The sequence below is a fragment of the Silene latifolia genome, chromosome X (genome assembly GCF_048544455.1).
Source record: "Silene latifolia isolate original U9 population chromosome X, ASM4854445v1, whole genome shotgun sequence".
In the NCBI taxonomy this organism is placed as follows: Eukaryota; Viridiplantae; Streptophyta; class Magnoliopsida; order Caryophyllales; family Caryophyllaceae; genus Silene; species Silene latifolia.
The window spans coordinates 339,555,301-339,580,681 of NC_133537.1; the positions used below are offsets into that span (position 1 = coordinate 339,555,301).

Consider the following 25,381-nt stretch of genomic DNA (forward strand, 5'->3'; position numbering starts at 1 on the left):
TCAAATAATGTGAAATTACCGTGGTAGGCCTTTTGGAGTCGGGTTCGATGTTTATGTGACTATTACGTTACTACGTTAGTGGGTTAGTGGGTGTGGTGACGGTTTTATTTTGTAGACGATTTATTTTATTTTATTTTTTGGTACATTGTAGACGATTTATTTAAAGTTATATTTTCGGATTATTTGTTTGAATAATTATTAGTTGATTCTTAACTAAATCAGGGTTGTTTTATGCATACAACGGTCTTATTTGAGTTTTAGGCGTTTAAGACGATAATATGTGAGTGTTAACTTCTTATATCCTCTTCCTATGTTTTAATATTTAAACAAAAATTACTCTGTAAGCTTTATCTTTAAATTGGATTCATAATCGATAGACTTGTAAAAGAAAAATGTACACCTTATTAGTTTAGGATTCGAACTTCAGAGAATCTTATTGTCAACCTTACTTCTGATTGTCGTAGAGTCGGTTTCACATCCTCTCAAGTCTTAAAAAACTATCATTTGTGAAGTGATGTACTCCGTATGAGTTAGCCTAGCCTATGGCGAATTACTCCGGTTGGGGACAGGTTGTAGTCAAGTCGGGTTGATCGAGATATTTTGAATGCATTATGCATTGTTGGAACATCCTGGATTTGTATCTTTTAGATGTCTTATTCTTGTGTCATTTCGTATGGATCAATTCAGGTCGGGTCATTAGACTTTGAATCAGTCCGTCTTAGATCGGACACTTGGTGTAACATTTGATGAAGAAGAGACTTTATTGGATAAAAGTAAGAAGTTCAGTCACATGCCACAACAATGTTGTTCCATGTGATTAGCCAGTCTGCTTTTTCCCTTTTAAGATTTTTCATTGATGGTAAATCTGGGACATGATACTCGAGATGGTGATGCTTGCTTGTCTACAAAGATTATGTGAACCTTATCGATTACATACAGATCACGCACATCGCTACACTGCAGAAAAAGGAAGAAAAAAAGCGCGCTGTGTGTACATGCCATAACGTCTGTCTCTAATGGGGTTGATCACATGGATTTGAAACCCGTTAACATCAAAATTGTCATCGTGGATCTTTACACAGATTGTTGAGTCATGACTGGTGACAGGCTACGGCTTTGCAGGAGGAATCGCCATCAATGATCCACATTCCTAGTTGCTGAAGACGGTCTGTCAATAAATCAATGTCAGTTGCAGGCAACCAGGAAATCATCTTGGTATATTTGTTGGCACTGATTGGTTAGCACTGACTGTCTCGAGTTTTAAACTGAAGTCATGACTGGTGACAGACTACGGCTTTGCAGGAGAAATCGCCGTCAATGATCCACATTCCTAGTTGCTGAAGACGGTCTGTCACTAAATTGATGTCAGTTGCAGGCAGCCAGGAAATCATCTTTGTATTCGTTGGCACTGATTGGTTAGCACCGACTGTCTCAAGTTTTAAACTGAAGTCTGTCTCATCAATGACCTTTAATCTAACACCTTGTTTTTTAGAAACCTTTTCAATAGCATCGACAAAATCTCCGCCATCATGACTAACCAGAGATTCCACAGCATCAGCAAGTTGCAGCACGAAACTTTTGCCCCAAATCCTGCTAGAATCGGACGAGCTCTTAGCATAAAAGTGTCTGGAGATCTTGCCAATGGAGAAGTCATCGGTGGAGCCTCCCGAGTCAAGTACCGCGCTATTGCTCAGTGGAATCGTGTTGCCAGAGATCACCAACAAATCAAACCCGGAGTCTAAGCATTTTTTTGTTACATACGCTTTTACTATTACATCCGTGATTAGTTCAAAACTGGACATTTTGCTTAAAACACTGTTGAAAACTTCCTGTGTATCAATCACAGGGTGTCCCCTTCTCGCCAGATCACCCAGTAATTCCAATTTAGAATAAGGGGCCATAAAAATGTAATTCCGAATATTAAGCCTCTCGAAGTGGCAGATCAAATTTCTAACAGTCTTTTCTGAAGCTTCTAAAATGCCGACCAATATAATTGGCTTTTGCTTTTCCATGGTTTTAAGGATGTCGGATACTCCAGAAAGTTCCTTTGCAACTCTCCCAGGAAGTACTTCTCTAAAGCAGAAATCATACCACTTCATATTACTTAAAGGTTGGATTGTTAAAAGATCGATATCACGAGAATTTTCTACGAGTTGTGAATCTGGCCCTATTGATTTCCCGTAATTTACACCAGCATCTCTGTGAGAGACGCTAAGAGCAGTTTCATGAGGAAAATTCGTGTAGATGTTAAAATAGCCGCGTGAATGAATAAACTTGATGAACCATGGGGTCCATATTCTTTCTCCCATCTTTTTGTACCATCCGTTCGTCACCTGTGAAATAACAAGGGAGTTTACGGATTCAGATTCAGGACTTACCGGCAAGACGGCAACAAGGTGTACGTCAGGAAGCTAAACGACACCAGAAAGAAGAAGTTACCATTCCCTCGAGAAGTGGTTTGATTCCCTTTGCTTTATGATCGTCATACCAAAGGCGGAATTCCTTCCAGGGTTTTGGAAAGAGAAGTTGACCCCAGGTTCCAACCAACGGGTAGAGGAAGAGTCTAGTTCCACTGTCTAAGTTCATTTTGTTGCCATGTTTACCTGTAGTAAGAATAAGAAGAGTAATATGTTATAAATATGGAGACGCAGATCATTCTCGCAAACACAAAGACTTGCTATTACACATCACTTGCAGGTGAGATACAATTCATTAAATATCAGCAAACCTTCTCGGGTACATGCTGAATAAAAAAGTAGCAACAATGAGTCGATGGTTTCCTATCTATGATGAGGTACGGGGTAAGAAATACGATTGTACGAAACTTTCCTTTCGACATAAAAAGAATATTCGCGAAAGACGCAAAATGACATTTGAAACAAGATTTACGTCAAATGAGAATCGTGCCCATTTGGCTCTAGGCAATCATACTCCAAATCCAAAGAACATGACAAGATAATCACTGTTTAATAAGGTTGCTTGGGAAGTGATATGGGATACACAGATCATATGTAGCACACAGGTTTTTCTAACGCATCAGGGCATTTACGGAAAAGACTTGGAATTAACCTCACACCAATGTTCCCCCTTTTTTTCTAGAATTGTTCTCTCCAAGTTCTTGTGATCACTGGATAAGAGGGTGTGTGTGGTGTGAGTATTGGCTTGACATGAGAAAAATGATTCAAGGCACCAAAAATTAATTTCAACAGGAGAAGTGATTGCCGCACTGCCGCAGTAGTGAAAACCACGACCATCAACTGAAATTTGAGACCAGAAAACTGTTCCGAACTAGTGGCATTCCAGCCAATAACAGAAATACCTATAAGGAATTACTACATGCAAAAGCAATCGTCCAACAAAATTTTCCGCTCAACTCCTCATACAAAAGAAATAAGAAAGAGGGAAAAACCAGGGAGTGCCATCGAAATCACCCCTCTGATTTTGAGACGGCTTTAAACTTTTTAAGTCTCATAAAAAATGATAACGTCGACTAGGCCAACTGATTCAGTTGCTTAAAATGACATGATGTGCACGCTTAAACAACACCAAGCCATATCAATATTTATTCTTCAACAATCGTCAACAAACTAGTCAAAAATAGCCACCTTTTAAAGTATAAATTCCCTTCTAGAGTTCTGGTAATAAACTTCTTCATCGGGAATATAATCGGATTGACATAAAAGGGTTTTGAAATCCAGTGTCAAGCCGACACCCAAAGAGCCATAACTACTTCTTTCTAATGACAAAGCAAACTATACAAAATCCGTCCCATTTAACAAGTCACATTATTCCTCTTTAAGAAACTCACATCCTCAATTACTGATTTCTCATCAAATAGGGAAACTAAACTAATTTTCTCCCATATAACAACCCACTGTTTTACGGTTTTACCTCTTGGAGAAGTTCACACCCTGAGCTAATCATTTCTCACCAACTAGTAGCTCTAACACTCACTAATTACCGCGAAGCAAATGAACAATCCACTCAATGTAGCAAAATTCCTCACTTAATGTTTAAACAAACAATTACTATGACGGATGTTATGGACAGTGTCTTCTCCGATCTTCTCCTTCCACAAACCGATAATATGGTAGCCACCTATATTTGTCATTTATGCAAGCAAAAATGCAAAATATAAGGTATTTTCTTTGTCTGCGAGGGGCAAAGGTGATCCGAACGAGAACCTATTAGCATTAATCCTAGTACTATTAAATTATCACAGTTCATCTCAGAAACTCGATAAAGCACCAAGAAACCAACTTATTCCCACATAACAAATCATTACGAATCAAATAAGCAAAACTTACTTCTTTTCCCTCCAAATCATCAGTACAACAACAACATTAAATATCTCAGAAACTTATTGAAACAGCAAAGAATTTAACTTTCTCACATTCAATAAATCATTGATTAAATAAATAAGCCAACCTACTTCATTTCACTACAAAGCATCAATCTTTTTACACAATTACACAAATATCACCCAACTAAATCATTGAAAAACATCCTCTATGTATTGTTAACACAAGGGTAAGGTTGCGTACATCCCCCCAACCCCACCCCTTGACACCTAAGCAAACCTGCTACATTTCACTACTAGAAATTCATCCCTAGATGCAAAATTAATTGTGCAGCATATCTTCCATCTCGAGATGGCTTTACACTTGCAAGTCCCATCAAAGAACGATAACATCCACAAGGACAACTGATACAGTTGCTTAGAATGCCCTGAAGTGCAGAATCAAAACAACACCAGCCATACACAAACTAGCCAAATCAAGCTACATTTCAAAGATTATCTCCTCCAAAAAAGTTCCTGAATGAACATACATATCTCAATAACTACAACTACCCTTCTAGTAACATACTTTATTGGTCAGGAAATTACTCGAGTGACAAAAATGGATTTTGAAATTCGAAGGCAAAAGTAAACTTACTCCCACTCAACTAGTTTCACCCAATAAACAAACCATCATATTTCTTCTTTAAAAAACTCACATCTTTAACTATTAATTTCTCACCAAATAAGGCAAACTAAACTAACTTCAGGAAAAAAAAAACAAAAAAAAAAAAAAAACTAACTACTAGTAGCTCTAACACTCACTATTACCGAGAAACAGATGAACAACCCACTCAAGGTCTCACCTAACATTAACCACTCTGTAAATATTAACTCCGACCGTCCTACGTTCCATTGAATTGTATATGGTTTACATGAATCATCACAGTTCATCTCCGAAACTCGATGAAACGGCAAATAAACTAACTTTCCTCCATTTAACAATTACCATGAATAAATAAGCAAATGTACTGCATTTTACTACAAAAGAAAAAAAAAACAAATAACATCATCAATCAGCACAGGACAGGCGAACAAATCCTCTCAGGGTACCTATAATTCTGTCACCTAACATTTACAATTGTTAAATATGACTTCTCCGTTCCAATGAATTCTATATGTTTTCAAAATATCGGAAGTACTAATAATCACAGTTCATCAGCTGAGTAACTACAAAGAATCTAACTTTCTCCCAATCAACAAATCATCTTGAATATAAGCAAAGCTACATCATTTCACTATAAAAGTACCAATCTTTCTACTTAATTACACAAATTTCACCACACAGATCATTCCGGAAAACCCTATTTGTGTTGCTAACACGAGATTAAGGTTGTGTACATCCCCCTAAAGCCCACCCCCACCTAAACAAACCTATGTCATTTCACTACAAAGCATCATATTTTTGGACAAATACAGTATACACAAATTTCAACCCACATGTAATGGTGACATAACCCCATTTAGGGGGATGAGGTTTAATATTACTTACATTTCCACAAGAAAAAAAAAAAAAAAAAAATCAACCCACAGGGTTATTCAAAAACAACCTCTTCGAGTTGCTAACACAAAGATAAGGCTGCGTACATCTCCCACCTCCCACGCCTAAGCAAACCTACTTCATTTCACTACAAAGCATCAATCTTTTTACACAATTACCCAAGTTTCACCACAGAGGTCATTCGTAAACAACCTATATGGATTGCTGACACAAGGGTAATGTTGCATATACCCCCCCTACAGCCCTACCTAGGCAAACCTACTTCACTTCACTACAAAGCATCAATCCTTTTACACAAACCTTGGACATAGAATTAAATACCCTCAAAACAACACCAAGCATATTAATACTTCTTCCTCAACAACCATCCACAGACAAGCCAAAAGAAGCCACCTTTCAAAGTTTCCATCCTCGAAAAAACTTCCCTTCCTTTCTGAATGAAATAAACAAACAGGCATAACTTAATGAATTACAGCTTCCCTTTTAGTAATAGACTTCTTAATCAGGAATATATCGGGTGACATAAAAGGGTTTTGAAATCCAGCGTCAAGCTGACACGCAAAACTACTTTCTTTCTCATCAAATAAGCAAACTAAACTAGAGTCCTCCCATTTAACAAGTCACATTATTCCTCTTTGAAGAGCTCACGTCCTAGGCAAACTAAACGAATTTTCTCCCATATCTCAACCCATTATTTTACCTCTTGAAGAAGATCCCAAACTGAAGCACTAATTGCTCATCAAACAAGCAAACTAAACCAACTTCTAGTAGCTCTGCAACTCATCAAACAAGCAAACTAAACCAAGAATCAGATGAACAATCCACTCGAGGTTAAATTCCTCTCAGGTAACATTAACAGATACTAAAATTACTCATGAATCATCAGAGATCATCTTAGAAACTTGATGAACCGCCCAAGAAACTAACTTTCCCCCATTTAACAAATCATCAGAGAACCTACTTCCAAGTTCCAATGGCGTAACCAGCATCAATAGATATCGGGCGAACATTTTCATGGTGCTAACTGCTATTAATGGGATAAGTTACTTCCATTTAACAAGACATGATTATTCCTCTTAAGAAGCTCACATCCTAGACTACTTATTTCTCATCAAATAGGCAAAGTAAACTAGTTTCACCCATTAAACAAACCATCATAATTTCTCTATAAAGCTCATATCTTCCCAAGTTTTCACCAAATAATCAAAAGTAAACTAGCTTCAGAAAAAATAAACTTCTAGTAGCTCTAACACTCGCTATCACAAAGATTAAGATGAACAACCCACTCCAGATAGCTAAAATCCACGCACCTAACATCAAAAAATACTACTCCGTAAATATTATTTCCTTCATTCTGTTGAATAGTGGTATACGGTTAACAAGAAGCAAAGAAACAATCCTCTCAAGTAGCTATTATTCTCTCGCCTAACATTTATAATTATGCAGTAATAAATATTACTTTGCCGTTCCAATGAATTCTATACGTTTTTCAAAATATCGAAAGTACTAATAATCACAGTGACCGGGCTTTCTGGGACTTCAGTCAGTTCATCATCTCAAAAACTTATTGAAACACCAAAGAATCTAACTTTCTCCAAATCAACAAGTCATCGTGGAATGTATAAGCAAATGTACTTCATTTCACTACAAAGCATCAATCTTCTTACAAAATTACAAAAACTTCACTACACGGAACATTTGTAAACACCCTTTTTGTGTTGCTAACACAGGGGTAAGGTTGCTTACATCTCCCCGACCCCCACCACCTAAGCAAGCCTACTTCATTTCACTACAAAGCATCAATCTTTTTACATCATTACACAAATTTCACCATGCAAGGTCATTCCGAAACAACCACTTAATGTTGATAACTCAAAGGCAAGGCTGCGTACCCCACCTCAAACCCCCAATTAAGCAAACCTACTTCAATTCACTGCAAAGCATCAATCTTTCTACACAATTACACAAATTTCACCTCAGAGGGTCGTTTAGAAATAGCCTCTTTGTATTAGCAACAAAAGAGTAAGGCTTCTCCAACATTTTCCTCCAAGTTTCCAACTTGATAAAACCACCAAGAAACTAACTTTCTCCCATATAACAAATCATTATGAATCAAAAAGAACAAACCTACTTCATTTCGCTGCAAAACATCAATACAACAACAATACTACCCCAGTGCCTCAAGGGCTCCCGTAACTCAAATAGACTATTTCCGAATGATCCAAGATGAAAATTGCATTGGGAACCGCATCCAAAACATCAATATTAAGCAAATCTACACCATTTTGCTTCAAAACATCAATATAACAACAATACTACCCCAGTGCCTCAAGGGCTCTCGCAACACAAACAGACTATTTCCGAATAACCCAAGATGAAAATTGCATTGACAATTGCATCCAAAACAAAACAATAAAGAATCCACAAATAACAAACAATTGAAAGGGTACCTGGAACAAACCTTGGACGTTGAAGAGAGGCACCAAAAACAAACGGACTATAACCCGTCTGATTATAATAATAACCCGAAATAACCCGCTTCAAAAACAAATAATAAAACCTCGAAACGACAACATCATCTTCAACAACAAACACAAAATCATCATCATTAACAGGCCACCAAGCTTCCAACCACTGAGCTTGCAAACCCACATTACCAGTCCTATAATGAACCAACTTAACCCCATGAACCCACTCAAACCCATCAACAAACTCCAATATTTTCCTCCAAGTTTCCAACTTTTGTCCCACATCGGAAGAAATAGAGGAATTGGGGAAGTGATCGATGTATATATGAAGGTGGACTGTGTCGGATGAGTAGTTGGCACGTGAGAGGGAGGTTAGGCAGCGGGTTAGGGAAGGGAGACGGTTGTAGGTTAGGAGTTTGATTGTGAAGGTGAAGGTGTGTGGGGATGGGGAGAGGTGGGGTGTTAGTGTGGGTGTGGGTGGGAGGGAGTGGAGGTAGTGGGTGGTGAGTAGGAGGGTTGGGATGAGGAAAAGGAGGGGGATGGTGAGGTGGTGGAGCTTTAATGGTGGTGTTGCCATGGGAGAGTGAGGGAGGAGATCATGAGCAATTGAGAATGATGGGATCTCAAGTACTCCGTAACACACATGAGGGGGAGAATGATGGTTGGGTAGGGGTGTTCACTTGGTGGTTCGGACTAAAGACCATAATGGGGGTGTACCATTTGGTTGCATCAGACTCGACCATATTTTATTTGGTCGGGTTTATGATCCACAAAATTTACTCTATTTTGGTCTGTGGTCCGGTCCTGGATCAAATTGAATGAATCGCGAACTGGACTATGGACTAAACTTATATGACAAAAGAATTTTTAAATTTGGAACATTACTAATTTTATTTCCTACTTTTTTTGTTTACACGTATTATAAGATGTGAAATCATATACTTAAATAAGTATACTTAAATAAACAAGAAGATGATGTTGCTTGGTTTGTGATCGTTATGAACTTCGTGAGTACTAATTTTATATATTACCATGTCGATGACAATCATATTTGACTCAATTGGTCTGATCTGGTTCACGCGTTTTTTTGTCTAGAGCGGACCAAACCGATATGTTGAGTTTGTGTCTTTATAGCCTGCCTTGACCCGTGAGACCTTCAAGATGGTTCAAGGACAAGAATATTGAGCCGGACTCGCCTAAACCTGTTAAAAAAATAAGGTTAACGGGACAAGTTAGGGCCAACCTTAGGCTGTGTTTAACCGGGTACCAAGCTTGGTATGAACAACAGTCTGAGCGTCAGACTTGCATGAGATTTGTAAAATTTATGCATAAAGCTAATACTAGTGTTGAGAAATCTGAGGGTGGGTCTTGGAAATCCAAGACCCACTTTAAGATCCATAAATAGTGTATTGTGTGCGTAAAAGTGGGTCCTATTTATTGTTGTTGATATTTTTGATAGGTTTGAGGGATAAAGTAGAATAAATAAGATAGTCCGAGTTAAGTCTTAATGATAAAGTGGGTCATTTTTACTGTTGTTAAACTCATATTCGATTTATGGATAAACTTAGTCTTAAGCCAACTTGCACTAGGAGTGAGAAAATGGTGGTTGGGTTATGGGATGGTCCACTTAATTAACCCTACTTTATTAAGTTGAGACTAAATTTAACTGTAGGTGTTTAGTCAATGGTTCGAACTAAAGACCAAATGAGAGTGGAGCATTTGGTTTGGATTAGACTAGACCCTATTTTGTTTGGTCCATATATTTACTCTACTTTGGTCTTCCGCCCGGTTCTATACCAAATCGAATGGACCACGGATCGAACTTTATATGACAAAAGAAAATCTTTAAATTTATAACGTTACTATTTTTTTTTCCTACTTTGTATACACGTATTATAAGATACGGAATATCTTATTATGTACTTAAATCAAGTAAGTAAATAATGTTGTTTGCTTTGATCGTTATGAACTTTGTGAGTACTATTTTATATACCACACTGTGTTGATGACAATCATATTCGATCTATTTGGTCTTTCTGATTCGGTCTGGTTCGATCTCAGGGCAATGATGGCCCCTACTTAGCTGAAGTGAAGTTATGGCATGATAAATAGGACAATGGACCATACTTTGTTAATGGCATTGGCTGGTTCGACTTGGCCCGACCCAGGTTACTTATAATGTTTGGTCCATGTTGTTGAAACTTGCCTTAACTCGTGAGACCAACGGACTGATTCAAGGACTTAAATGTTGGGTCTGACCTGCCCATACCCACTCAAAAAAATAAGGTTAAATAGGTTAACAAGTTAATCCAACTTGATTTCAACTCATTTAGAATAAATGGGTTATTCATGTCAGGCTCGTGTCGTAAGACCCTATCCCATTTAACTCTTGCGTCGAGTTCATGTCGACCCAACAACTTAAATGGTCAAAATGTCTCACCCAAATTCACTAAATTCGTATTGTGTCATTATGTAGGTTCACTATTCGTCAGCTAAATAGAATTGAATTTATGTTTAAGAAAAGATAAATTCAAAACAAGTGTATTTATAAACTTATGGAACATGGAGTAATATTTATACGATAGTAAGATTACGGGGGAGGCATAAAAGAGAAGCTGGTGATTTATGAAGGTTATCTGCCCCCACTCCGTCACATACTCACACTAACAACTTTTTGAAGTTTGAACGGTTCATATTAACTTTGTGATTTCTTATGATCAAACGAGTTCCCATCAACATCATCATCACTTTCATCTTCAACTAAAAGAAGATACTAAAGCGATAATTTTTGTTCAACTTGCCATATTGACATCTTTTTTTTTTTCCTTCCCACAAATTATTATACCTCCAAACCAGCGGTGGATCGCTAGCCCCCCTCTCCCCCGACGAATGATAATTTCGTAAATCTTAACTACATTTTTCGAAAATTTTCCGAACATGCCTTGTATAATTACCCATTCGCCCCCCGGCTCACCTACTGCTCCCAACCTTAATATTCATACTCCGATTCACTTTTTGTATAGTGAAGAACATACTAAAGTGTCAGTGTCAAGTTGAGTCAAGTATCCATTTATTTCGTGATTGTGGTTTTGCTAGCGAGGTTTGGGAGAGGTTGGGGGTGTGCTTTGAGGAGGCTGAGGGACGTGGGGGGATTCGGGATTGGGTGGAGGGTTGTTGGAGGGAGATGGATAAGAGGGAGTATGGGAGGTTGATGGTTGGGTGTTGGGTGTTGGGTGTTGGGCTTTATGGGAAGGGCGGAATCAGGCGGTTTTTTAAGGGAGAATGGGTGATATTGATGCGGTGGTACAGCGGGTGCAAAGAGTCTTGGAAGAGATTGAGGGAGATAGGGTGGCGCAGGTTAAATGTGATGGGAAGCAGACGGTGGAGGGACGGGTTGAGAATGATGGGGGATGGACGGCTCCTGGAGAGGGATGGGTCAAGTTGAACGTCGATGCGGGGGTGAAGGAAGGCATTGGGGTGGGAATAGGTGGGGTGTGCCGGGATAGTGGAGGGAAAGTGTTATGGAGTTTTGCAGCTCGGAGGCCGGAGGTGTGGGAAGCCCATGTTGCTGAAGCGGTGGCTGTGCTCGAGAGTCTCTAAGAAGCGGCAAAGGCAGGTCATGATGCGGTGATTGTTGAAAGTGATTGCTCTCAAGTTATAGACGGCCTGAAGGCAGGTCATGATGTGGTAGCTCACGCTCTGGCTCATGCGCTACCAGTAGTCTCGGGTCGTTCTGTTTGGATTGAGAAACTTCCTGATGTAGCTAGTCGCTATATTTCGTTGGAGTAATATATTTACCCATGTGGGTTTCAAAAAAAAAAAAAAAAAAAAATGTCACAAACAAAAACCTTAATAAGCTTTATTGAGAGACCATTGTACAATTTTAAGAAAATGTGGTACTAAAGGCAATAAAATAGATATAAATCATGATTAATGATAAAATGGGTACATTTATTGTGTAAATAGGTACGAAATTACTATATCACGATCAACAATAAAAAGGGTACGAAATACAAATAAAAGGGTACGAAAGATTGGTCTCTCAATAACTCAGTGAGAGACCGTCTCTCCTAAGTTTTAGGGTTGATATTGAAACATTCATTAACCAATCTAAACACACTTCATTTTCACGAGTCGATTTCACATAAAGACAGTTTTATGCAATAATATACTCCGAAGTCCGTATTACGTATGAACGGTATCCTTAGATTAAGAATCATGTCGTGCAAAAAACACCATGTTCAACTTTATCCAACTAACCTTTAGAAAACACATTCCATAGTTTCATACTCCACTTGTCTCTACTCTCTACTCTCCATATTCATCCTTCTCAATCCACATTTTTCTACAGCATTATCAATTTCTCATGATCACGTAAGTCCAATTTCCTTTCTTTAATTACTCGTTCCGTTCTAATCATTTATTTACTGTTTTTATTCGGTATGAAGAGTATTTCAATTAAATGTAAACAAATAATCGAGACGGAGCGGGTACTTTGTTTCGAGTATACACTGTTTATAGCATTTGCTTAAGTGGGTGTGCTAGGATTTACTTTAATTTGCTTAAAATATCATAAAAATCAGAGCTTTATGTTTATGTAATTGTTCTGTTGACTTGATTTTGACATTTCTTAATGTATGTTCTGAAAGATTTCATCTTGGGCTGTATTGTTCTATATCAGATGTTATTATTTATCTAGTATTAGACCCCGTTCTTTTGGATTTAATTTCAGTTCAGTTTAGACAGTTTAAGTCCAAAAGAACGCGGTCTTTTAGGGTCCGTTTGGATTGAAGGAATTGGGGAGAAGGGGAGGGGAGGGAAAGAGAGGGATTTAATTTCCTTTGTTTGGATAAAAAATATGGGAGAAAGGAAATGAAAGGGGAGAGAAATGAGAGGACTTATTTACCCTCCTATAGAACAAATTACAATCTTTCCAAGGGTGGCAAGATTTGGAAAGAAAACATTATTTGTACTCTAATTATACCACCACCATCCTTCAATCCCCAATCCATTCTTCATTTCCCTCCTTCCTCCCCTTCCATTTCCCTTCATAATTTTTGTTATCCAAACACCCACATTCCATTTGCCCTCCCCTTCTCTCCCCTCCTTTCACCTCCCCTCACTCCCCCTCCCCTCCCTTTCCCTCCTAAAATTGTATCCAAACGGACCCTTACTCTCAGTATCAGTCTCCTTTAATCAGGCATAGTTCTTTTGGATTTAATTTCAGTTTGGAACAGTTCATTTTATTCATCAATTTAATTTGATTCAAGTCAGTTCGGTTTAGTTCATTTTAGACAATTTCAATCCAAAAGAACGGGGTTTTACTGTCAATTTCAGCCCCCCCAGTTTGCCCTTTATGGTGTACTAGTAATGAACCCTGGTAAATCCCCATTTTTTGAATCATGTTATTGTGTTCTATAATCTATAGAATTGGTTTTGTTGAGTTGTTTCGATTTTTTTTTTTTTTTTTTGGTCTCACGAAGCGCGCACTTTGTCGCATTACAATAAAGGGGAGGGGGGATTCGAACCTGGGAACTATTGTCCACAGTACCTCCGTCTTAACCACTAGAGTAAGACATCTTCGGTATTGTTTCGATTTTGTAAGAGAAGGGAGTGTTAATTGGGTGATGGGTTGCTAGATATTGGATTAATTTAGGGATTGAGTTGGGTTTGGTGAACACTGACCAACATTTTGAGAGGATTTGGTTAGGAAGTCTTTATAATAATAGTATAGTTGTTGATTTTTGACAATCTTAATGATTGGTTTGTTGGGAATGTTCTAATTAATGGTACTTAATACTTATTGTTGCGGTTTGATGAACTACAATGCAGCATTGTGAGAGAGACGGCACCATGACGAGGCTGACTCGTGATTTTGCTACAATGCATAAGGAAAATATGCCAGCTGTTTCTGCTGATGTGACATTCCTGTCAAGTCGGTTTCCCAATTACAGGTTAGGATCTAATGCCCAGGTGTTGGAGTTGAAGGATAATCAGAAGTCTTTTTCGATGAAGGAAATTGTCGCTAGGGAAACTGCAATGTTGCTGGATCATCAGAAACGAATGTCAGTTCGTGATCTTACCTACAAATTTGAGAAAGGATTAGCAGCTGCTGCTAAGTTGTCCGTAGAGGTGTGTCATTTGTTTTAATTTTTGTAACAAATGCTCAGTATTCAGTTCAGGGTTTCCATTAGGCTAATGCTTGACTTAGTTTATTTGAGGCTTTTGGTGTTCTCTTTGCCTTGCGGTGTGGAAATATGGAAGTGCTGATGTATGTAACCGTCATTAGTGACCTACCAATTTCTAAATTTGAGGTTTACGCCTACTTAACGGCCCTCTAATATGTGTGGTTGAGCCAAGATCTTAGCAAAAGTGACATGCGCCTAATGATCAAATTTTAATCTTTTTTTTTTTTCGATATTCTGTTAAATAGCTAATTCTTATACAGTTATACAATAGCAACATTAAGCTCTTAGTTTTAAAATGGAATTGGGTTGGCAAACATGAAGTATCATATGAAACTTACAATGTGGAGTGGTAAATTACAAAAAAAAAAAAAAAAAAAAAAAAAATGCAAGGGGATCATATATCAGCTCAGTGTGGACCTAAATATGCTCTTCATATGCAGGATAAACTGAAGGAAGCAGCTTCCTTGGAAAAACACGTGCTTTTGAAGAAGCTTAGAGATGCTTTGGAAGCCTTACGGGGTCGTGTGACTGGTAAAAACAAGGATGATGTGGAATCAGCAGTTTCTATGGTAAATGTTTAATCTTTTCCTTCTATTGGCTCCAATTCTCTGTCAGGAAAGCAGGAATGTATCAATGTGCAATAAGACGGTTATTTTTGGAGCCCATCTTTATAGATCATTGTTGTAGCTTAAATGTATTAGAATTATAGAGCAGACTGCAGAGAACAATATTTTTGTCACCTTTAATTTCATGCAACTTAATAAATGGTTTGACGAGTCTAAGGCCTTGTTTGGATACCAACATAGGAGGGAAAGGAAAGGGAGGGAAGGGGAGGCCGGAGGGAGAATGGAGGAGGTCATTTTCCCTCCAAATCTTTCCTTTGTTGGAGGGGAAATAGTTTGGCTTGAAGGAGGGAAATGGAGAGATCCATAATTTTCCCTCCCCTTAAAATCCCTCCACTATCATTTTGCTAAACAAACATAGGATTTCTCAATTCTCATCCTTCCAAATCCCTGCCCTCCCTTTCCCTCCAAATCCCCCCGTCCAAACTCACCCTAAGGAATTGCCTGAGTGAAACATGTGTGTGTCTTTCTTATTTCGCTGCTGATTCTTGTGTGGTGAAGGAGATGCATATTTCGCAGGTCCAATATAACTTTTGTAAGAAGTCAATCGGTGACGGCTTAGTGATTTGTTTGATGAGTGTAATCAATATGAACTTTCATAGCAGTCAGAGCTGTGTCTGTTGAGAAAGAATTACGTGAACTTGGGGTGGTTTAGGTGAAGGTGTGAAGCATCAAATTGCTAACTATTGATATCTGATAGTGATTGCTTATATGAAATGTAATAGTTAATCTTATGTGAAATTTCCGATTCACGGTTGAATTTCGTTAAAGTGAAGTTTCTGCAATGTGGTTTATGTGTAATTGCATTATATTATGCGTGGGGGGTTGGATAACGATCATAGCAAGTTAAGTTTTGAATACCATATGAAGTAAAAGGATTGTGTGTCATACTCTCTTTGTATAAGAATATCCACATATACGTAATTGGATTACCTTTTATCTTTTAGGTTGAAGCTTTGGCTGTGCAGTTGGCAAAAAGGGAAGGAGAGTTACTTCACGAAAAGGAAGAAGTGAAAAAGCTAGCAAATTTTTTGAAGCAGGTATGCCGAGGTCTCAGACCAATTTTTACCATGATCTGGCCATTTATTTCTAAGCAATGCTTATTGTGTCTAGTTTACTGTTGGGTAGTGTTTACTGTGTTTAGTTCCTTTTTTTACACTACGTGGGATTCATTTCTTGCGTATTAGTTGCTTTATGAAATAACTCTTGTACTGTATTACATAGATGGTATCTATATTCTCTTGATTCAACTTGTTTTTACGATAATTGAATTATTGGCTTCGGATAAAGAACCATTGTTTCAGTGCTATGCTCATAATCACTTTTTCTTCCTGTCAATTAGGCCTCTGAAGAAGCAAAGAGGCTTGTCGAAGAGGAAAGATCTATTGCTCGTGCTGAAATTGAGAATGCTAGAGCAGCAGTTCAGCGTGTAGAAGAAGCCTTACAAGAACATGAACAAATGTCGAAAGCTTCAGGAAAGCAGGTCTGACGAAGCTCCCTTTATGGCTGCACATCAATCTAATTACTGAGAATTTACTAAGCTTTGTCCAGTGTTCACTGCTTTCGCATTTGTTTTTCTAGTTCAAATTTGGTTGATTTCTTGCTAGTTGCTACTTAGCATTTGCTGTAGGCTGAAGTACTCCATTGTACGCCGTAGTTGAGTATTTTGTAAAAAAAGCGTTTCATGTCTAAGGGTTGAGTCTTGGAACTTCGACATGTTGGGCATACGACACACAACCCAAAGTGTTGAAACAGCATAAGTTTAGCTCGGCAAGAAACTAACCAATTGTTTTGAGTTGATGATGTGATTGTTAGCCATAACTTCCATGCATTGTATCCAATAGCTTTGATTGGTTTACTTCGTGTATAACTCAAAAACGGGTTTCTCCTATTTTAAATATGCTTTGTATATCTTCAGGACTACGACGAATTACTAAAGGAGGTTCAAGAGGCTAGACGTATCAAAATGCTGCATCAACCTAGCAAGGTATTTGTGCCTTGTTTAATTGGCTTTTGTCTGAATATCCTTAGGCTTGTATTGTACTACTTTTTTCACATACGTTATTGACGAGCCTGTAATAGACAACCTCTGAAACTCCGACTGTGACCAGTGAAACCTATCTAAAAAGAAGATACTAGTAATTAGTGACTAGATTGTCCCTTGAATCGAATCTCTGTGGAACAAGAGTAATATCTTAATCCAACTGCGACTCCTGCAGGTTATGGACATGGACTTTGAACTTCGAGCATTAAGAGTTCAGCTCATGGAGAAATCCATGCGTTCTGCTCATTTACAAAAGGAGGTATTGAAACATTGCTTCTCTCTTTAGTTATCTCCCTATGATGTTCTTCTAGATGACGAGCCATTTATACAACTCTTCAATTATCTCTCCTACTTTGGAGGGATTTTGATAACTATGATAAGGCTTGGCGGAGGGAAAATAGATCCCTCCCCATCCCCATCCTTCTATCTCCATTTCTTTCCAACTCTGTTTGGTAACCAAACAACGGAAATTGAATCACTCCATTTCCCACCCTTCCCTTATCCTCCGAATTCCTCTATCGAAGCAAACCCTTAGGCACTGATTAATCAGAGAATCTGTTGCAGTTCCCAAATTTTTTATATGAGTTTGTTGATATTGTAAGTTTGTAACGGTATGATATTTATTCAAATTTGCTGGATTCAACGAAGGGCACACCATAATATCGAAAAAGTCCACAGTCGAACCAAAAAATGAAGAGAAAAATGAAAGTAAATATACTTCAGTAACAAAGATGTCGTTTGTATAGTGAAGCAGGAGATGGCCTCGAGAGTGACCACTTTTCTCTGTGGTCTGATCCAAGTCCCCTCCTTTCCACCTTCCAAACACCATAAAATGTTTATAGAATGAAGTCTGAAAGTATTTCATGATTTCAGACTCAAAGTTGGCTATGTCTGCTGTTAGCTTTAGTGCCAGTAAGATTTCATCCTTCATCAGTTCGAGTATGGCTCATCAATTTCATTTCTGCTGCAGCTGTCCATGCTGAAAATGAATGATGATGAACTCTCTCATATATATGAAATAGATGGCCAAGAACTATTGGGTTCATGTTTGCTGATCCAAAAATGCTTCGATGAGGCTGCGGATCTCTCAGAGTGCTCGATCCAGTGGTACCGTGTCGCATCTGATAGTGAGAAAAGAGATCCCATCTCAGGTAAAAAATTGTCGACTTTTAATGGACACATCTGATCAGGGTGAACTGTGTTGTATGACACATATCGAACAGATTAATTTAGCCTAGCATTTGACACAGTATGCCACCCGACTTTGTCGCAAGATTATCATTGGATAGGCGATATCGTTTCAACTGTGATATGGTATTCCGTTATAATTGTCTTTTTGGTTCACTTTAGCTAGCTGTGGGTGCGAGCCTACAAGATGATTGGTTTAACACATTCAAGAACACTCAATTATGCTTTACTGTGTTATGTAGTCTCAAGCTAGATATCTAAGAACTCCAGAACCTCTATACATAATAACTACTCTGTACATTTTTCTTTCTTGTAACTAAGTTTACCGTATATATTTTTCCTTATCTTAGGAGCCACCAAACCAGTCTATGCTCCGGAGCCTTTCGATGTTGGACGATTCCTGATAGCAGAAATTGTTCACGATGGCAAAAAATTTACAGCGTCCACCACAAGTCCTATTGACCCGGGTTTGTTCATGATACATACCCTAATTAGTTTTTAGCAGGCATTATAGTTCTATACTGAATGTGATTTTTTATTTTTTTTTACAGCTCCAGGTTTGGGAAGCTATGTTGAGGCTCTTGTGCGTAGACATGATACGGAATTCAATGTGAGTTACTTTAGCAATATCGCATTGGTGCCATCACTATCTTATTTTTCTTCAACCTTGCATCTGCTATTTTAAGGCTCTTCTGCGTCGACATGATACCAACTAAACACAACAGTCGGGGTAATGACTATTTTAAATGTTGCTGTTTAAAACTTAGTTATTTGTATTGTACAGGTAGTTGTCACCCAGATGAATGGAGTAGACCAACAGTCACAGACGATCCACGTTCTTCATGTGGGAAAGATGCGGATGAAACTTTGTAAAGGGACGACAGTGGTGGCCAAGGAATATTATTCCTCTACAATGCAGGTGTGCTGGTTTTGAGTGATAACTATCTAGAAAAGCGCTAATATAGAGCCTTTGAATATTGGTTTACGACATTGTCAATGGGCAAACCTTACTGTGCAAAATTGTAGCACGTTCACTTACACGGAATCACAAATAAGATTACACCGAGAGAGAGACACCTAGTAGGCTAGTATGCAAGTTTTGATTGTAAGATTGCCATTGAAGTTTCTATAATTCATAGACTTCAATTCATTTCTTAGGTTTTCCGCTATTCTGAAGAGAAATTTTTTGCGTATGTATCCATTTGTCGATTACTCACTTGTAACTAGAGTTAGACCGGTTTCTGTGCTTTTCTATCAAGTATAGATTTTTTTTTTTTTTTTGGAAACATAATACTTCCGATATTTGAATCTTCAGCTTTGTGGGGTCAGAGGCGGTGGAAACGCTGCAGCGCAGGCTTTATTCTGGCAAGTAAAACCAGGAACGACCTTCACTGTAGCATTTGAATCAGGAAGAGACAGAAATGCCGCTATCTTACTTGCAAGGAGGTTTGCTTTTGACTGTAATGTAAGTTGCATTCTATCCTTGTCATTCAAAACCCTTTTTGAATGTTCTAAAATAAATTACTCGTATTTAACAAAACTTGGTTGGTTGGAAATTTGTCACGGTGTATTAAAATAGGTCTACATAGAAGTTCTTTAACATACGGAGTAATAAAATATACGAAAATCTCTGAATGGCTCAGAGAAGTATTAACATTGCTATTCCATTCAGCATTTTTTTTTTCGTCGAGTGATTCATGACCGAATTCAAATAAAAATGCAATCTTACATGAACTCATTTCTGATAGTCTTCTCCCAAACCCATTTTGATCGATTCTTTATAATATTAAAAACGAGTTCCAAAATCTGATGCTGAGCTTAAGACTTGGAGCAACTGAAGCAAATTCTAATGAGTTAGCTTTGCTGTGAATGCTTGAAATTGGCAGATTATGCTCGCCGGTCCTGGTGACAGAACGCCACTGGGGACATGAACCTTTAACACTCCGAGATCTTCGTCCCCTAATGTATGTATCATATCATTCATACGTATCATGTATATTAGGCTGTAGTAATACAAAGGTCTTAGTCTTCTAGGACAGCATCTCATCTACGGAGTACCTTTCTTGCTATAGCCTATGCAATCCCTCAGTCCCGCCCTTCTATCCCCCTTCCATAACCAGAAAGGCGTCTTTTTTCGTCTGCCTTTCTATTAGCTCGCTGTATGATAATTCTTCGCTTGTATTCTATACAGTCTTGAGCCCCCTTGCAAAAACATTAAGGTAGGCAGTCGCTGATCGACGACCTGTTAGTATTATTAACAGAGATTTCATAATGTTCTCGGTTTTTTTTTTTTTTTTTTTTTTTTTTTTTTTTTTTTTCATGTACCCTTCTTGCGAAATCGTGTATTCATAAGATTAAAGCCAACGTAGAAGGAGGTGGTTAATGCATGGTGATTTCCGGAGTTGTTAATCGTCGGCCTGGTGTACGATGACGTGATATACGAAAAGTAACTTATCGTTTCGAGTAATATTCTCTTGCTGAATTTTGACGCAAAGTAGGTCCACAAGTGTTTAAACTTCAGTGGCTGAAATCATTCACAAGTTTTTACTTTTGACTTTGAGAATCTGTCATCATTCTTGCCTTGTCAGATACTCAGATTTTCCAATCTCCATATTCATATTCAAATTTACTGTATTTTGTAGTTTAAAATGATTACAAATATCGTAATTTTTTTTGTTTTCACTTTTATTTAAATTGGTTTCAAGAGACTTCTTAAGTTAAAATGATCTTAAACAAAAATAGTAAAATTAAAACGGGTTTTCTAATTTGTGTCCTAAAAACATACATTGATAAGCTGAAGCTTATTAATATGTGCACTCAGGGCATACTTAGAAAAAGTAAAAACCGAAATTAAAAAATAGAATGGCGGGAGTATTGAGTTTGATGATGATGATCTAGTTGGGTTCACATTTGTTTCCTCCAATAAATGCTTCGATGCATGTAATCAGGCGATTGCCTCAATCGTCAACAAAAACTCGTTATATACTACGGACTACTAATTAATTACTATGATTATCCTAATTTATTATTCTCACTAATGTACAAATTTCAAATGATACATTTGAAATTTAACCTATCTTTAACGATTTTTTTTTTTTTTTTCAAATAAGTACGCTTGAAACTATTTATGTATTTACTAGTACATCCTAACAAAAAATTATAAATCATCGTTGTTATTCTGCTAACGTTATGAAAATATAGTTGGTTTAATTTAAGAATAAAATTAATATCCTAGTTTAAATGTGTTGTGCAAAAAAAAAAAATTAAACATAAAGTTACATCTCCACATTTAAAAATCATTTTTTTTTTTAAATTTAAATCAACCATAACCAATTCGAAATTACACAACCTGTCTAATATTACAATTGTCCATATTAGAATACTATGATTTCATACTCCATATATTTCGAATGATCATAATGTTACTCGAGAATACAATATGGACTGTTCGTTTAACTTATAACGCAAAATATTTTCGAAGGATATCATACTCATTAGAAACTTCTAAGTAACGAGTATGAGAGAGTACATTTTCTCTTTAACATTATCGTTAATCGAAATCTTTTACTTTGGAACATGTGATTTTTGTTCATTATTAGACTTTATTATCAACTACGGAGTATCAAGTACTAGTTCCCTAGAAACTCTACACATGAATTAGTGAATTACGCATGGTAGCAAGTCAATTTTAACTTACTCTATTTTAGTTTTAAACCAAAACAAAACAAACCTTCGAATCCTATGCCACTTTCATTTGAGTCATTTCCCACCTCCCCTTCTCCATCCCATAAAAAACCATCCCTCATCCCTCATCCCCCAACCCTCATTCTCTCTTTCTCTCTACTCGCCCAATACCGACTCGAGTTCGAGTAGAGAGAAAGCGAGAATGACGGTGAGAGAAATGACGGGATTTGCAAATGTCCGTCAACAAAGAGACCGAGACAATTGCAACTCCCGCCATCATTTCTCTCGCCTTATGAAATCCTGTTGTCCCAACCCGAACACTCCTAATTCCTTCATCCCGCCCAACCCCATCGTCTCCAAACCCAAATTATCGAACTCATTCACCTCAATACACGGTCTCCCAGACGACATTTTATACGAGATACTCTCCCGTATCCCGCTTTCTTCCCTCGCTTCCGCTTCCGCCGTCTGTCGTCGTTGGGCACAGTTGCTAGACTCTCATTCTTTCTCTCTCCTCCGTCGTCGCCACGCGGTTCTTCATCCTACGCTATTCGCATTCTCGCTTGTTAATACGGCGTCGTTTTGTACTTTACGTCTTTTTCAAGACGATGCGTGGAATAGGAATACTCCTCGAAACGACGTCGTCTTGATGAATATTCCGTCAGATATTCTCGCAGATATTTCGCATGCGCGTCTCACTGTTATTGGTAGAAAGGTTTTTATAGTAGCCCGGTCTAGTTCTTTGATTTTTGATCCTTGGACCGGATTGGTAAAAACCCGGTCTGGCCCGGTATTCCCGAGAAAACGGTTTGCTATTGCCTCGGTTAACGGTAAAGCCTACGTGGCAGGTGGGTCCACATATGACTCAGCAGTAGAAGAGTACGATCCAGACGCGGATACATGGAGCGTGATAACAGACGCGCCACGTAAGAGATACGGCTGCATCGGTGTTGGCATCAATGGCGTGTTCTACATAATCGGCGGGTTAAAAATCGGCACCACGTGCGGCGCGTTGGACACACGCGCCACCGTATCCGGCGCGGAGGCGCGTGTATATGCAAGCTCAATGGACTTATACGACGTGGCGGCGCGTGGGTGGTTGAGGAGTAGGGTGGTGCCAGGTGGCGGGTGTGTGGTGGCGGCGTGTGGCGCAAATGGGTACCTATACGTGTTGGCTAGTCACGCGGTTGAGTTGTCGTTTTGGCGGTTTAATGCTAATCGAAATGGCGTAGGTGGAGGTGGGGGAGGGGGTGGGGGCGGGTTTGGGGAGTGGTGTCGAATACGGGCCCCGCCGATACCGGCACAAGTGAGGTTAGGGGGAAGGGTTAAGTTTAGTTGTGTAGGGGTGGAGGAGAAGGTGGTGTTGATACAAGTAATGGGAAGTGTTGATGATTTATTAAGGAGAAGTGGAAGAAATGTTAGAGGGATTAATAATAAACATGGGATTGTGTTTGTGTTTGATTGTGTTACACAAGAATGGTCTAGAGGTCCTAATTTGCCTGAGTTGGTTCAAAGAGCTTCTTGTGTTTGTGTTGATTGTTAAGTAATTGTGTATTTTATTAAGATTTTGTTTATCTATGGATTAAGATCTTGTGTTTGATAGTACTAGGAGTTCATAATTTGATGGTTATTTTGGATAAGATTGCGTTACTGGGTGATATTGGTCGAGTTGTCGGTTATGTTGATTTAGTAAGATTTGTGCAAGTTTGCTCCATACTTGTTCTTTTAGACATAATTTTAATTCAGTTTAAACGATTCTGTTCGGTTTAATAAAGACTCACTCTGAAACAAGTTTGATACTCAATAATATGCTTGTAAATGGTTTACATGTGATTTCTGATGAGATATCATTTAAAACACCTAAAATAGGTAAATAAATGATTGGAACGGAAGGAAGGAGTATTAGTTAAAGGTTTGTTTAATGCATTCTTCTTAATGATACAAATGATGAAATGGGGTAGCCATATTGTGATTTGTGATGATAATGAAGAGGTTGGATTCATGGGATTGTTTGGAAATTAGTCATGTGAACCTCAATTTGTGATAGGATCTTGGAGGTGAGGGAAGTTGGATTTAGTGCATTTTTCTTCATATAATAATGACTTCATTAGACCAATGTGGCCTACTGTCCTTTCTTAATTGTCCTATCAACTACAAGTTCTAATCTCAAAGTTTAGTTCACCAAATCTTCATTTTGATTTAAGTTCACTTGTCCCTTTAGATTGACAATAATGGAAGTTGAAATACATATGACTATTGTATCGTTTTTATGAGCATAAATTTTTATTTATCACGGGTATTTCGGGTTAAATACTATTTATGTGAGTACTTAGGGAGTAACATTCTGTTTTATCTTATCTACCCACATGGGTAGTACTTGACCCATCGCAAACACGTGACGATTATGCCCGTCACAAGGGAGATTTGCTGTTATAAGAGAAATAGAGTGTAGGAAGCACAGAATACAACATTCTATCTTATTTGAATTGTTTGAAGTTGATTGTTTTTTTAATGAAATTAATTTAGATTTTCCTGATTTTGGTTTCGGTTAATTCGACATTATCCCCTATGCGGCTCAACCATTGATCAATTTATATGTAATTTGTGACGGTGACACCCTGGTGGTCGGGAGAGATTGGAGGAATGCATTGTGGTAGCCTTTTTTTTTTTTTTTTTTTTTTTTTCCGGTACAATCTGCAAACTTTACTACTACTCTAGTTGCAACTTTGCAATTGCATGTGCTAGTGTGCTAAGGTAATTAATTTGCCAAATAAAATGATTTCATTTGTTAGAAAGATTATTGAGTAGTTTATTCTACTTTGGAAATAAATATTTTTTAAATTAGAGAATTGACTTCAAATCATTTAAATTTCTAATATACGAGTAATTGTCTTTACATATTGATTAAAGAAAGAAAACTAAATAGCTCAATATCAACGAGACAACGACATCATGTCGCAAAATTGATAAAATATTGTCAAAAATCCTCGTAGATATATTACTAGTCGATACAAACGTCACGATTATAAATTTATAATGGTGTAACTAGAGGTGGCAGTTCATTCGGTGGGTCGTGCCTTTGCCGTCCTGTCGTGCATGGCTGCCAAATTGGCTAGCCCAAGCACGGGCGGCGAGTCAGCGAGTTGTGCTCGTGCTTGGCACGACCACTCTTTCCCCACCGTGGCACGACCCATGGCCCGGCCCATTTAGCCATCTCTAGGTATATAACTAAGAGGGCTAGTGTCTAATATGAACCCTAACATTTTCCATAAATAAAACACTTGAGTTCAAAACACGAGTTTTCCATAAATAATCCCACTTCTTTAATAGAAAATTTCACCAAATC

General features: G+C 38.0%; 3 protein-coding genes across 3 annotated transcripts; 2 read left to right on the top strand and 1 right to left on the bottom strand.

The window, feature by feature from the left end:
• Positions 1-830: 830 nt before the first annotated feature.
• LOC141619349 (uncharacterized) lies at positions 831-8,973 on the bottom strand. Its single transcript, XM_074436372.1, has 3 exons — positions 8,291-8,973; positions 2,440-2,603; positions 831-2,333 (listed from the first exon to the last, which is right to left on the bottom strand). Exons 1-3 carry the CDS (start codon positions 8,883-8,885, stop codon positions 1,272-1,274), a joined length of 1,821 nt encoding a protein of 606 aa, XP_074292473.1. The 5' UTR covers positions 8,886-8,973; the 3' UTR covers positions 831-1,271.
• A 3,532-nt stretch (positions 8,974-12,505) lies between these two features.
• LOC141619358 (stomatal closure-related actin-binding protein 1-like) lies at positions 12,506-20,623 on the top strand. Its single transcript, XM_074436381.1, has 13 exons — positions 12,506-12,682; positions 14,141-14,440; positions 14,937-15,065; positions 16,067-16,159; positions 16,462-16,602; positions 17,038-17,106; positions 17,339-17,422; positions 18,134-18,314; positions 18,702-18,818; positions 18,903-18,961; positions 19,136-19,270; positions 19,667-19,816; positions 20,238-20,623. Exons 2-13 carry the CDS (start codon positions 14,162-14,164, stop codon positions 20,280-20,282), a joined length of 1,482 nt encoding a protein of 493 aa, XP_074292482.1. The 5' UTR covers positions 12,506-12,682; positions 14,141-14,161; the 3' UTR covers positions 20,283-20,623.
• Positions 20,624-22,090: 1,467 nt separating this feature from the next.
• Positions 22,091-23,744, top strand: LOC141619351 (F-box/kelch-repeat protein At5g26960). The gene has a single exon (XM_074436374.1). It carries the CDS (start codon positions 22,238-22,240, stop codon positions 23,576-23,578), a length of 1,341 nt encoding a protein of 446 aa, XP_074292475.1. The 5' UTR covers positions 22,091-22,237; the 3' UTR covers positions 23,579-23,744.
• Positions 23,745-25,381: the final 1,637 nt, after the last annotated feature.